Consider the following 14,160-nt stretch of genomic DNA (forward strand, 5'->3'; position numbering starts at 1 on the left):
GTGCAGATTGTGACTTTTAAAGAGAGCATAAGGTACACAAAATCTAGATGCTGCAGAAGAAATTGTGTTTAGCAGCAATGAAGAGGAAGAAAATTAAATAAAAGTACATTATCTGACACATAAGTATCACAGTTTGTAAGGCAAGATGTTTGTTCAGTTATTACTATTTAAGTTACAACTATTATAAAAATAAAGTTAAAATATTAAGTTATTACTACTATAAAAATTAAGTTTCCGATAGTTATAAAAAAAATGTTGTATTTTTGTTAGGTTGTGGAATGTAACCCCCCCTTTTTTTACTGGTTCTTAGTCCCGTATAACACAGTTTCACAATACACGAGATTTGTAGGAACCAAACTACCGTTTTATAAGAGGGTTACCTGTATACCAATTAGCTTGTTGTCCCACATCTACAAGTTGTTCACAAGGGTCATTACTAGAAGATTAAAAAGAATACTTGATGAGAATCAACCAAAAGAGCAAGCTGGCTTTAGCACAGGATTCTCAACTATGGATCACCTTCACATAATATTGCAACTAATGGAGAAAACAAATGAATATAAAACACCAATATGCCTGGCATTTGTGGATTATGAAAAGGCATTCGATTCCATACAGCATAAGGCAATGTTTCAGGCACTGGAAAGATAAGGCACAGATACCCCATACATTATGATTTTGAAGAAAATATATGAGAATGCTACCTCCTTTATTAGACTAGACAAAGACAGTATCAAATTTAAAATTGAGAAAGGAGTTCAACAAGGAGACACATCTCTGAAGTTGTTTACTGCTGCCCTTGAGGAAGCTTTCAGAAGATTAGACTGGTCCCAAAAAGGAGTCAATATGAGTGGAGAGTATGTAAACCATTTACAGTTTGCAGATGACATTATGATCATAAGCTGTGATCCCAAAGAATTAGAGGAAAATCTTAATCAGTTATGCAGAGTTAGTAAGGATTTCAGACTAAAGATGAATATGGCTAAAACAAAAGTAATGATGAACAAGTATACCACTGAAAGGGATATAATCATTGAAGGAGCAGTAATTGAAAATGTGGATTCACATACTTATCTGGGACAAGTGATTAGCTGTAATACTGATAAATGGCTGAAAGATGGATAGTATTCAGGAAATATAGTCATATATTGAGGGGTAATATCCTAATTTGTCTGAGATGTAAAATAATGAACCAATGTATACTCTCCACCATGATTTATGGAAGTGAAACTTTGGCACTCACCAAAAGAATGGAAGAGAAGTTGAAAACTACTCAGCGAAGAATGGGATGAATTATATTAGGAATCAGACTGTTAGATAAGAAGAGAAACAAAGGGATTAGGCAGCAAACACAAATAAAGGACATTTTTATCAAAACTAAATAACTGAAACAGACTTGGGCAGGACACAGCTCAAAGACATGATGACAGATGGACTAAACAAATAACAGAATGGTACCCAAGAGGAGCTAAAAGAAAACCTGGAAGACAGCAATGGAGATGGACAGATGAAATTCACAAGCTCATGGGTAAATGGATGGCCACTGCACAAAACAGAAGAAACTGGAAAGTTGCTGGAGAGGCCTTCATCTTGCAGTGGATTGAAAATGGCTGATGATGATGATACCTCAATCAGATCGCCTCGCAAGTGCCTGGACTCTAGATACTGCAATTTGCAGAACTTAAGCCTCTCTTCATAAGAGCAATCCCTTTGTTCCATTCACCAATCTCGTTGCCCTTTTCTGTACTCATTCCAGCAGCTCTACATCCTTCCTAAAATGAGGCCTCCAGACCTGTATATAGTACTCAAGGTGTGGCCTGACCATTGCCTTATACAAGGAGATAATCACCTCTTAATCCCTTCTAGAAAAATTCCTGTACATCACTGACAAGACACCACGAGCTACTCTTGAAGACTGTCTGCACTGCTCAGAAAACTTCATATCTGACTGCACAATTACCTCCAGGTCTTTTTCATTCTCCACTATCCTAGTGTAGTACCACACAATTGATACATTACTCTGGGGTTACTGCTACACATATGCAGTACTTTACATTTGTCAATGTTAAACTTTAGTTGCCACCTCTTAGCCCATCTGCCCAACTTTTCTTGATCCTGTTGCAGTAGCGTGCTGACATTACCGTCATTAACAACCCTACAAACCTTCTTATCATCTGCAAACTTGGACATTAAGCCTGATATATCTTCATCAATATCATTAATAAATAGAAAAAAGAACAATGAGCAAAACACTAAACCTTGGGGACTCCACTAATAAAATTAGTCCACAAAGAGCAGTATCTATTGATTACCACTCTCTGTCTTCTCCCACTCAACCATCCCTTTATCCATAGCAGCAATTTGTCCTTAATGTCACACTGCTACAATTTGACAGGATCAAAAGCTTTCCTAAAATCCAAGTATATCATAACAAAATTAAATTTGCATTTCTCCTGTATGTCCTCATCACTATCATTAAGGATAATTAGAAACAAATCTTCGTGGGATCCCAATTGTATGCATGCCCCCTCTGAAATATGTCCATCTATGACTATTCTCTATCTCCTGTTCTTCAGCCAATCACTAATTCACCTCAGGATCTTATTAGAAACCCAAATTTGCACAAATTTATATAAGCTCTCCGTGAAGAGCCATATCGTGAAGTTAAAACGTTGAAATTTTTTTCCTTTGCATCTGACTGTTTTATGACCGTCTCATAGTAATTAACCAGACTGGTCAGACTACCACTTCACGAATGCTTGCTGTGATCCCTTTGGGATCCATTCTTGTCGAGACTGTCCTGTAAAATGTCCTTAACTACAGAATCTGTGACCTTGTCCACCACAGAAGTGAAACTCGCCAGTCAATATTTCTTGCATTGCATTAGGTCTTCTTTTATGGTTTGAGAAATATCAGTACTTCTCCATGAACGAATGTCAATCATAACAACTGCTCACATCAAAAAATTCTGATGGAATCCTTAATAAGTCATTCCCTCCTCCCATGTTACCTTAAATATCTCAAGAGAGGTAATTGCAAAGCAGGACCTCCTCAATATATCAAAGGAGATCCTGTTTAGCATAAATGAATATCATTGTATCCTGTGTCAAGCAGTTCAGGTAATTTTCCATAAAACCATGCATAACTGGATATATCACCACTAGGTTCTACCTCCTTCATCAGCTTTTCCAATGGGCACTTCTCAGAGATCATTACCTGTCTCATTACAGCAAGCTTACTCCCTTTCACTATTTTCTCCTGGATCAACAATTGTTGCAAAGTACCAATTCAATTCATTTTGTCAGGGTTGTATATGAATCCACTACTTCCATCTTGTAAGGGACCTATCTAATTTACTTTCTTATTTTTTTGTATTTGCGTATACATATGAAAAATCACGGACTTTCTTTTCCATCGCTGGTTATCTTTCACCACACAAACCAAACTTCAGCTGGGTTTCATCAGAATAGGGAAATGATCTGGTTGGCTTCAAGCTGATTTTGATAAGCATATCACTCCACTGGTAAATCACCCCCCACCACTGGTAAATATCTCTCCTGTACATGCTCTAATCACTACAATGTAATTCTTCACCCATTATCTCTGGGTGACACTCAGATTCTGTCAGCCTACCAATATCAGTGTTAGGTGACATGACGAGAAGTCCAAATTCATTCATTTTTTTTTACAACACTCTTGGCATTACTTTACAAATGGATTAAATTTTGTATAACAGTTAAAAATCATTTTTTTAAATGGTTAAATTCAATTACTACATGGACAGTTACATTTTGTATTCAGTTACTGTTTACTAAACTGACATCCCTTTCCCCTGTGGCTTTTGTCTACTTATGAATCATGGAAATAGATGCTCAAATGATATGAGCATCTATTTCCATGAATATGGCAATTCATGATTATACATAGGTATTCTCAGGGAAGGTGCAAGTATAAACTTTGGTCTATGCCACCAACCTGAATCTTTTTGGTGATTTCCCTAATTCCCCCTCCCACAAAATGAACAGTTTCCCTAAATGGGAAACTATTAACCTCTATGGCATTAACAAAGACTCCCACACCTCCTCTGCTCAATGAATTCTTTACTAAACAAATTCCTTTTACACGCTAGGGTAGGCCATGCTGAAAAAAATTTATCACCCAAAGCCTGCCTTGCAGAACTCAAGTTTAGAGTTAGTTGACAAGGTTCTATCATGTCTGGACAGAATTACAGACAGTAATGTTTTGGCTTAACTAGCAGCATTTCTCCAGCATGACCTCATATTTTACAACCAAATCCTCAATTCATTTTTGCTTTAATCATTCATTCCCACATGAATATAATGGACAAAAGAATAAAAACCAAAGTAAAATTAAAATACCTCAGAGTCTTTGCAGCTGCTTCAACTTTGCTCATTCCAGCCTGATGCGGTTGGAAAAAGAGTCTGTTCATGTTTGCCATTTCAACTTTATCATAATCGAAGAGAATTAACTAAATATAAAAAATAATACATCTACATGTGTATCAAAGAACACACACTTTCTTTTCAACATTGAGTGGCCACTTTATTACATATAAATATATTTTCACTAAATGGAGTGCCTCTTGATGACGTGATGCTCTTGCTCTTCAGTAAGTGCATTACCTGTTCCTACCATAAATACAAAGCAGGTAAGCAAATGTACAGAGTGTTGTATGTGTGTCATTCAATGTGAGAATGGGTAAGACAAAAGATTTAAGTGACTTTGCTTGTAGCATAGCAGTTAGCACCAGATACATCAGTATGAGTATCTCAGAAACTGCAACCCCACTGGGGTTTACACAAGTAATTATATCCCAGATGTACTGAGATTGGCCAATAGCCAAATAATATCCAGCCAACAGCAATCCTATGATCAGAAACAGCTCATTAATGTGAGAGGCCAAAAGAGGTGGACAAATTGTGCAGATTAATAGAAAGGCTGCAAATAAGAGCCCAGTACAACAGTGGTAACCAAAAAGGCATTTCAGAATATGCAACTGGTCATACCTTGTCCTAGATAGGGTATCACAGCCAACAACTGAATCTTCAGTTGTTGGCTGTCACTTGAGTCAGCAAAAAACAAGAAAACTATAATTATTACAATGGGCCCAGGAACATTATCATTGATAACACTAACACTGAAGGATTGGGTAAATGCTGAGTCTGACAAATCCCCATTCTTGCTGTTTCACACCGATGGGAGGACCAGAATATGGGGAAAACAGCACAAGTACAAAGACCCATCCTGCCAAGTGACAACAGTATAGGTTGGTGATGGCACTGTAATGGTGTGAGGAATATTTTTAGGCACATATTGAGCCTCTTGATACTACTGTAGCAACATCTGGATGCAAATCATGGCTGCAGTAGAATCTTCAGGTGAATAGGTTCTTCCAACAGGATAATGTGCTACTTCAAAAGGATAGAATTTGCACAGAATTGGTTCCAAGAACATGAAGGTGAATTTAGCTTAGTGTAGTCATCACCCCAGTCATGACATCTCAATTCAACTGAGCATCTGTGGGAAGCAATTGAGGCCCAATTACTATTATGTAGACGTACCAAATAAAGTGGCCACACAGTATAATTAGATCCAAGTGAGTTAATGTCTATTTCAATGAATACACTTTTATAATTTTTAGTAAAAGTATTTCGTAAGAAAATTTAAATTGTCCTCTTAAGAAATATATGAATCAAAGAAATAAGGATGGAGCACAGAGGTCATTCTGAATTTAAATGAGCTCAATTCAAGAAAACATTTACAAGGAGTCTGATAAGGATTATACTACAGGGTCACTGGATGAATTATTCAAAGTTATATTCTCAAGCAGCTGCTCAACGCTCACATGAACCTTATGAAGGTAGATAAAGCCCACTAGTAAACATGCTTCAATTTTTTTTATTTGATGGTGTTACACAAAAATCTAAATGTCATGTACACATTATTCAAAATACAGTGGTACCTTGGTTTGCGAGCATAATTCGTTCCGGAAACGTGCTCGTAATCCAAAGCACTCGTATATCAAAGCAAATTTCACCATATGAAATAATGGAAACCCAGATGATTTGTTCCAAAACTCAAAAATATTCATATACTGTAAAAATGATTAATACAAAATACATACCTTTTTATATTTTTGATATTTAAATTTAATATACATAAAGCAATCGAATTTATTAATTATTGGGTAGGACGACTTTCACTGTCTCTAACGGAATCACTGCAATCTGTTGACTTTTTCTTTTTGTGCGACTTTAACAAGGAATCTTTCCAATGACACTTGCTTTTGCCTCCTTTTGAGGATTTCAGAAATCAGATTCATCGCTCGCACTATTACAAAATGAGGAGGCACGCTTGATACACATAAACAAAGCTGCACGCGTGTAGCAACTGAATAAACACCGTAAAGGTAGAGATACACTATTAATTAACACCTCACATTTTACTAAAGCACATTTCTAGGGGTTCCTACCATAAAACAATAAAAACAATTTCCAGTTGCGTTCCTGCTAGTGGAATCTGTTATAAACTGGTAGTAAACTCGATCTAATTGCATTTGCGATTATACTAGCTGGAATTGTTGGTTTTCACGTTATTATGGTGAAATGTGTTTCCCCTTCATGGATATAAAAAACCATAAATACATTTTCAAAACCTTCTCTTCATTGCTATCGGGTTGCGGTGATTCTGCGTTCGACTGCCATTTCTTGTAAATACAAAGGGAATCGTGCATAGGCGAATTCGGTTCGTGTTATATAAGATATCGTTCCCGTATTTATAAATCGTGTATGATCGAATTCGTGTAGTGTAAACACGTGTTATACGAGGACTGACTGTACTTGTATTGCAAGACCCCGCTCGTTTATCAAGTTAAAATTTATTAAAAATTTTTGCTCGTCTTGCAAAACACTCGTATACCAAGTTACTCATAATCCAAGGTACCACTGTAGTTGTTCTGCGAAATACTGAACTCCACAAGAAAAACCTTTTTGCTGTCATAAAAAATAGTAACCACAATTTTTTCACAAGTTAAATCCTTGTTTTTCCATTATATCAATTTTTTGTCTTGAAATCATCATGCAGAACTAAAATTTTGTCTCCAGTTTTTGAAATGATGTTTGCTTTAAATGTTTGTTTGTTCACATGAAATGATGTTTGTTTTAATAATCCTAGGAAGTTTCAAGTCAGGTGACAGGACTATTTTTGTCAAACAGCTAACGTGGAAGAAGCATTTCCTCCACGTGTGAAAACTATAAGCAGAAATCCAAGTCCAATTCTGTTAATTATTATAACATTCACTCATTTTAATGTGCAATAAAAATGAAAAATTTCAGCATACTAACTGGTAAATAAATTTGTTTATGATCTGGACAGAAGAGACTAGAATAGTTTACAACTTCATTGGAATTGTTTTACTGCAGCTGATTTGGCAACAATGGGCTGTAAATTTTTTTGGTAACACGTTAGCTCAATCTCACAACTGGCACAATAGCATCAGCTTATTTTAACCAGAAGTAACCCAATATCTGCCTGATGCCCAACTTGAGTCACATGTTCAGGCAAAAATTTTGTAGTATTTCACATACACAAGGTGTTTCAAAAATCTTTATGTAGAGGGGAAATCATATTATGGAAAGTAATATTCAAATTACATGCCATGTTGTTATATGCACATGAGGACTCCATCATAAATAACTTAATTATTTGCAATGAAAGACAAAAAATGAAAGACAAAATTTCCACTTAAAGTTAACTAGTACAAAAATTTAAGAACTGTCTTAAACACAAATAATAAACTTATGGCAACATACAGCATACCTAAAAAAAAAAGCTACTTGATACTCTTAAATAGATATAACTCCAAAATGGAGGAGGGACAAAAAAAATCAAATTACCAATACAATAAAGTTCTAGTGTTAGCATTTGGCATGGAAGTGAATTGAGTTTTTGAATGTCCATATCAGAGAACACACTAAACACAAGAACTAGAATCCTTAAGTCACTAACAAAGTTTATAAATGTTTGGTTTTAATGTTGGGAACGATTCTTTGTCAAAAGAATTATCAAAGGAAATTTCAATGTATAGGTAGTTGTTGTAGTAGGGTTTTAAGAGCATCAGCGACTAAGGCCATATTTCTCTATGTATACTGTCCGTAAATTGCACGTGTTCTGTGGTCAGTTTTCTGTTTGATGGATGAAAAACCCGAGTTTCCGGGAGAAAAAACCATTTTGCCCTCTCCCGAGACTAACTCAGCTATATTCTGCACATTATCGATGGGCCTAGAACTCAGGTCTTTTCTACCTGGTGTGGGGAGGATGGCAATTCTAACAAATGTGTTACCCCCGAGGACACAATGTATAGGAGAAACCGTTCTATAATTACTAGGCTGTTCAAGTACACCACAATAAATCCTCCGTAACAGTATATATATATAACAATAAGAGCATACTGGGGTCACCCATTTGGAGATGTCAGGAATCAAATTTCCATAGAAACTAGAGGAATTCTTTAAAACCCTTCAGTAGGGAACGTTAACCAATCTCAGGCAGGAGCAGTAAAGCAGCAACAGTGAACCTCTTTTTGACTCATAGGCAAAAAACAAACTGAAACAAAAATATAACAATTTTCATGTACCACATAAGAAAAAAAATTACTAAACTTAGTAAGCAGTTTTTATAGACATTATAAAATGATAACAATACTTGAAAGTTTCCAATGGGAATTTTGTTTTTTGTATAATTTTATGTATAATTACACACTTATGGCTTTCTCCATTTGATGTAACTAATAGACTATAAAACAATTCAATAAAAAATACTTTTTTTTTTATTATAATATAAAATATTTATGAGTGGCCATGTGCTGATTTATTTTCATGCATTTGTCAACAGTGTTTTACATATGTTTCTCTTTGCCTACATCTGTCTTCACTTTAAATTGGGAGGCACATGTGTTTGAATCTACTACTTTAGTCAGGTAAATTGCTGTTGTTATTCGGTTTAACGACACAAGGGCTACTAAGGCCAAATTGTGTCTGTTCATCGTTAATTCACAAAAAGCATATTAGTCAGGTAAAGGAAAATTTTATTACTTTGTTATCATTTATATTATTTTATTAAATTTTTTCAATACACTTTTTTTGTTGAAATGGACCATAATGACAGCTGTAATTATTACAGGATATAACCATCCAAAAACAGTCAGGAAGGTTTTAATTTTTACAATAAATTCCAGTTTTACTTACTTTACCAATTCCACACCTTGTAAGCATCTCAGCTGCAACACTACCAACTCCCCCAACACCTACAATTGCCACGGAAAAGTCTCTTATTTTCTGGAAAGAAAATCAAACATTTGATATCAGAAATATTATATTTTGTTTTTGAAGAGAAAGCAAATTTAAACTGATTCTAATGTTTCGTCAGAAGAATATCAGGTTGCTATTAATAAATTAAATTCTTAAACATATATCACTTACTGAAGAATAAAACAGAATCTATATTTGTACAAGGATGTATCAAAACCTACCTTTTACTAACAAACTGCTTTACTGTCACCCAACTTATTTATGGATCTGTCAGCACAGAATAAAATTCATACCAGTGCTACAGAAACTTACATTCCATTGCCTAAGCCATATTTTCATTATTTGTTAAATGTTCTTATTGCATTGAACAAAACAAACTGCTAGGTTTGAAGTTTAAAACAGTAATTTTCCAGAAATAACTGAGTCTACTTCGATGGTGTAATACAGCTCTATGACAATGCGGTAGCTTCATACAGTGCACCAAATCTGGGATCTCCTTAAAACCTAGAATAGCAGTTATTACTAAGTGACTGGTAATTACCTAATAGTTTTCACTGATTCATTTGTAATTTTCAATAATTATTAGTGTATTTTAATAAATCAAGAAAACTACAAGGGTTTTTGCTTAATATGAGAAATATAATAAAAATGCCACTAATACAAAATATCTGCATATATGCTTGAAATCATATTTATACTGTAATTTTCTGTTTCAAATAAACAAAAGTAAGAATTATTGATAATAATTACTAAACCTAAATTTATTTTATAAGTGAATAAGGCATTTGTCAATGACAAACTTACTTCATAATTTTCAACAATTCCCATTCTCTTGAGAGCCATAAGACGACTGAAAAATACAAAAAGAGTAAAATTAATTTTTGAGAGAAAAAAAAAATGCTTCAACTTAAATGGCCTTAAAACTATAATATTGGGCAACCAATATTAGAGTGAAAATAAGAACAAAGTAATAGTTAAAAGCATTTATGTACAAAGTTTCCATTTGTATAAATTTTCAAAATTTAATGAAACACTCACTCCACAGAGCCCATTCACTAGCAGAAAACTCAGTGCTTAGGTGCCCAGATATGTTCACAGAACTTGCTCTGGAAAGTATTAATACTATTTATATTTTAATATAATTACTAAAATACATTACACAGGAGGCTCTTAAGTATTTTTAACAAGGCAACAGTTAACACACATGTTGGTAACAAATTTTAGTTTTGCTGAAATACACTGAAGATACAAAGCCCACAGCCCAGTTAACTTTATAAGCTATATTTTGAGTTCACAACAGAACCCTTCTTTGGTTCAAATGGGAGACTGATGGTTCTTTAGTAAAACTGCAAAGAGTACAAAAGCCTCCATCTTCTCTTCGTAGCAACTGCCCTACATAAAAAAGATCATCAAGGAAAAAATTTCTTAAACTAAAAATTTCTTAAAATTTCTTGGTTTCTTTTTTAAGACTTTTTAAACATAGAAGTCCTATTATTTTAATTAGCATTAACTTTTATAGATATGAAGCTTTCTAGATGCAATTTTGTTTTAATCTGCATTTAGTCAATAGCAACATCTCATAATGTAGACCAAGGGTCGGCAACCTGCAGCTCTTTGAACATGTAACTGCGGTTCTTTAACTTTTAGCTGACATGAAGCACAATTCGAAATGGAGTTAGAGGATGTATTTGTGCAGGCAAATATTTTCAAACATGAATTATACTAAAAATAAATCGAGAAACCGTCTGAACAATGAGAGTCTCTCAGCATGTTTAAAGATGAAAATTACAGCATACTTGCCTGATGTTGAGACTTGCTCAAGAAATTCGGCATCAAAAGTTACATTAATTTGTATCTAACTGGATGTTTGTTACATTTTTTCAGTATTAAATAATATTTCAAAAAATATATATTTTTTAATAAAACACCTTCCCACTCTATTCCATTTCTTAAAAAACTCTCCCCCTCCTCCCAGCTTGAGCTGATCTCTTTTTTTTAAAAATTAGATCAAAAATGGTTGCTGACCCCTGATGTAGACTTAATCACTGTTTTGTTTATAGTACACTGATTGAACAAGTCAGTGCCTTTGCACCATGTTTTGTTCATAGTGAACTGTCCAAGTCAATAATTGGCATTGTTTTAATTGTATCTCATTGCTCATCAATATCAGCATTACCTATTCAAAGCAGTGCAAAGCCTCGGCAACTCAGTATATCAGTATATATATGTAACTCATAATATGAGATACAATTAAAATGATGCCAATTATCAACTTGGACAGTTCACTATGAACAAAATGTGCTGCAAAGGCACTGACCTGTTCAATAGTGAATCTTGAGCATAGTCCCATTGCTTCATGAAAATAATTGCCATAGTACACTGATGAACATCTACCCAATCTCTAACAAGATGACAACACCACTGTAATAGCTGTAAGCATGGCAACAACTCACTACAAAGAAAGGAATATATCTCCTCCCTTCACATGAGTCTTATTTATTATGCATCAGGAGTAATTTCTATAAATGTCTCTCTCAGTTTTGTTAAGCCATTATAAAACAAGGATGGAAATCTTGTTATTTAAATTAGTACATATATGAGGGATGGTCAAAAAGTTTGGAGATTGAACTAATTTGGGAAATGATAAAGATTACCAGCAATATATTTGGATGGCTCTCCTTTGAGGTAGTCTCCTTCCTTGACATTATATATTCCAACACATCTGGAAGAATTCCTGATAGGGTTAATTTTGAATTGCTAATAGTTTGTGTTGCATTATGAATAATATCCAGAGTTGTTGCAAATCTGTGATCTTTCAAGAGGGCCTCTTGGGAGAGGGATTTGTGAACCACTGAGCTACATTCAGTAAGTATGGCAGATGGACAACCCCATAATGAAGTGCTTCACAATAAATTATTGAATGGAAAGTGTCAAGTGCAGGAACATTGTCATGTTACAAGCACCAATTTCAGAAGTCCACTTTTCTGGGAATTTTCTCAGAACTGCATCACACAATAATCACAGTAAAACTGTTTTTGTAGTATTCCTGGTTCACTGTTTAATCATGTGGAACAAATTCAAAATGAAAACTGCCCTGTGAATCTTACTCAAACTGCCCTGCCAATTTCAATCAAAAAATATCTGATCGAAGACTGGCTTGCTTTTTTGGGTCTAGGAGAAGATTAAGTCTTCCATTTAGAGTAGACCTTTATTTCCATGTCATACCCCCACAATTTGTCACCAGTGATAATGAGGGAAACAAAGTGTGGGTTAGCAGCTGCACATTGACAAAGATCCTGTCATGTTTGAGCCCATCACTCTTTGTGATCATTGGCGAGGATGTGAGGCATAAACTTGACAGAAATACATTACAATCCCAAATATTGTGTTAAAATTGATTACCATGTCCCATAATAAATAACAATTTCACTAGCAACTTTACAGATAGTTAAACATTGATCACACCATGAATGTGGGTGATTGAATCTCTGGTTTCTGAAGTTGCAGGGTGACCAAAGCAAGAACCATTTTTAACAGACAAGTAACCCTCTTTAAACTTTGTGAACCACTGAAAAGTCATTGAATGACACACAGCATCTTTTCCAAAAGCTGTCTTCAACATTTTGAAGGTCTCTGTTACAATTTTCCCTAATTTGAAACAAATGACGTGCGGAAATTTGCCTTTAGCCAGCGGGTGGTTGGTTGGTGGAACAGACTTCCATCCCTTGTCGTGGAATTGATAGCCTAAATAAGTTTAAGGCTCAGCTGGACAGGTATTTCGAACGAACAGAGGGGTGAAGTGGAAGTGGTTATTTTTTATTTATTTATTTATATATTTATTTTATTTATTTATATATTTATTTTATTTATTTATATATTTATTTTATTTATTTATTTTTTTATTTTATTTATTTATTTTTTTTTTTGGCTGATGCTGCATAAGCTTGCTTTCTTGCATCAAATACCTCTACTAATGCTAATGCTAAAATTTAAAGTGAATTCCCTGGTCAGTAAAATCATTAATTTAAAGTGTGAGGAAACACAAAATGCCTTCTATTCACATGTACTAATTCCAATTGCAGGGAAATGCATAAAATTCCTTCTATTCATGTACCAACTTCTTCTTTCTATTCATGTTCTATTCAGACTAACTGCAGATAAATTAAGTGTTTAAACGAGTCAGCAAACATGTTGCATACTACAACATTGCAATTTCAAGATACCAAGTCACTCTCCAAACATTTTTATCACATCTCATATATTGCACATGACATTTTACTATTTATGCTATTAACATATACTAATCTGTACACTATGGCCACTGAAATATGACCCTCCTAGGATGGTCAGACAATAATATGAACTATTTTAGAATAATAAAAGACAAGTTGATTTGCTGAATGCTATTCTGCAGCAGCTGTGGATTGGTGATTATACTAAGCATAGGAAAACACATTGATCTGTAAGAAACTAAAAGACAGATAAATAGGGACAAGAGAATAGTCACTTCATTATATAAAAGAAAAGCTGAGTCACCACTGCCAGTTTTCCACCACACTGCTGTCGACATTTTCCATCACTGCTTATGATGGCTAGTTGTCTTGCATCTGACAAATCGCATTTTCCTCATTGCCATGCTCACAGTAAATCCTATGGATAGCAAAACCAACACACAGTAATGGCTCCAACATGCACAATGATAATACAGGCTGGTAGCAACAGTTATTTCCAGTTTGTGCCATAATGACATAGATAAAGTAAACTCATCAGTGTTTTTATCCTCCAAGATTGGTGGCATCTTTCAATAGGCTAACACACCGAGCCACAAACT

The 14,160-nt window shown here is 34.6% G+C and overlaps 1 protein-coding gene across 1 annotated transcript in view; it reads right to left on the reverse strand.

The window, feature by feature from the left end:
• The window catches only part of Uba5 (Ubiquitin-like activating enzyme 5), a 35,379-nt gene that overhangs the window by 19,282 nt on the left and 1,937 nt on the right, over window positions 1–14,160 (reverse strand). The window contains exons 2-4 of the mRNA XM_090388053.1: window positions 10,134–10,179; window positions 9,267–9,356; window positions 4,380–4,489 (exon numbers count right to left, since the gene is read on the reverse strand). Coding sequence (XP_090244179.1) covers window positions 4,380–4,489; window positions 9,267–9,356; window positions 10,134–10,179 — 246 coding nt within the window. The remainder of the gene's footprint in view (window positions 1–4,379; window positions 4,490–9,266; window positions 9,357–10,133; window positions 10,180–14,160) is intronic.

Source organism: Mastigoproctus giganteus, chromosome 13 (assembly GCF_048544385.1).
Source record: "Mastigoproctus giganteus isolate SK-2022 chromosome 13, ASM4854438v1, whole genome shotgun sequence".
Taxonomy (NCBI): Eukaryota; Metazoa; Arthropoda; class Arachnida; order Uropygi; family Thelyphonidae; genus Mastigoproctus; species Mastigoproctus giganteus.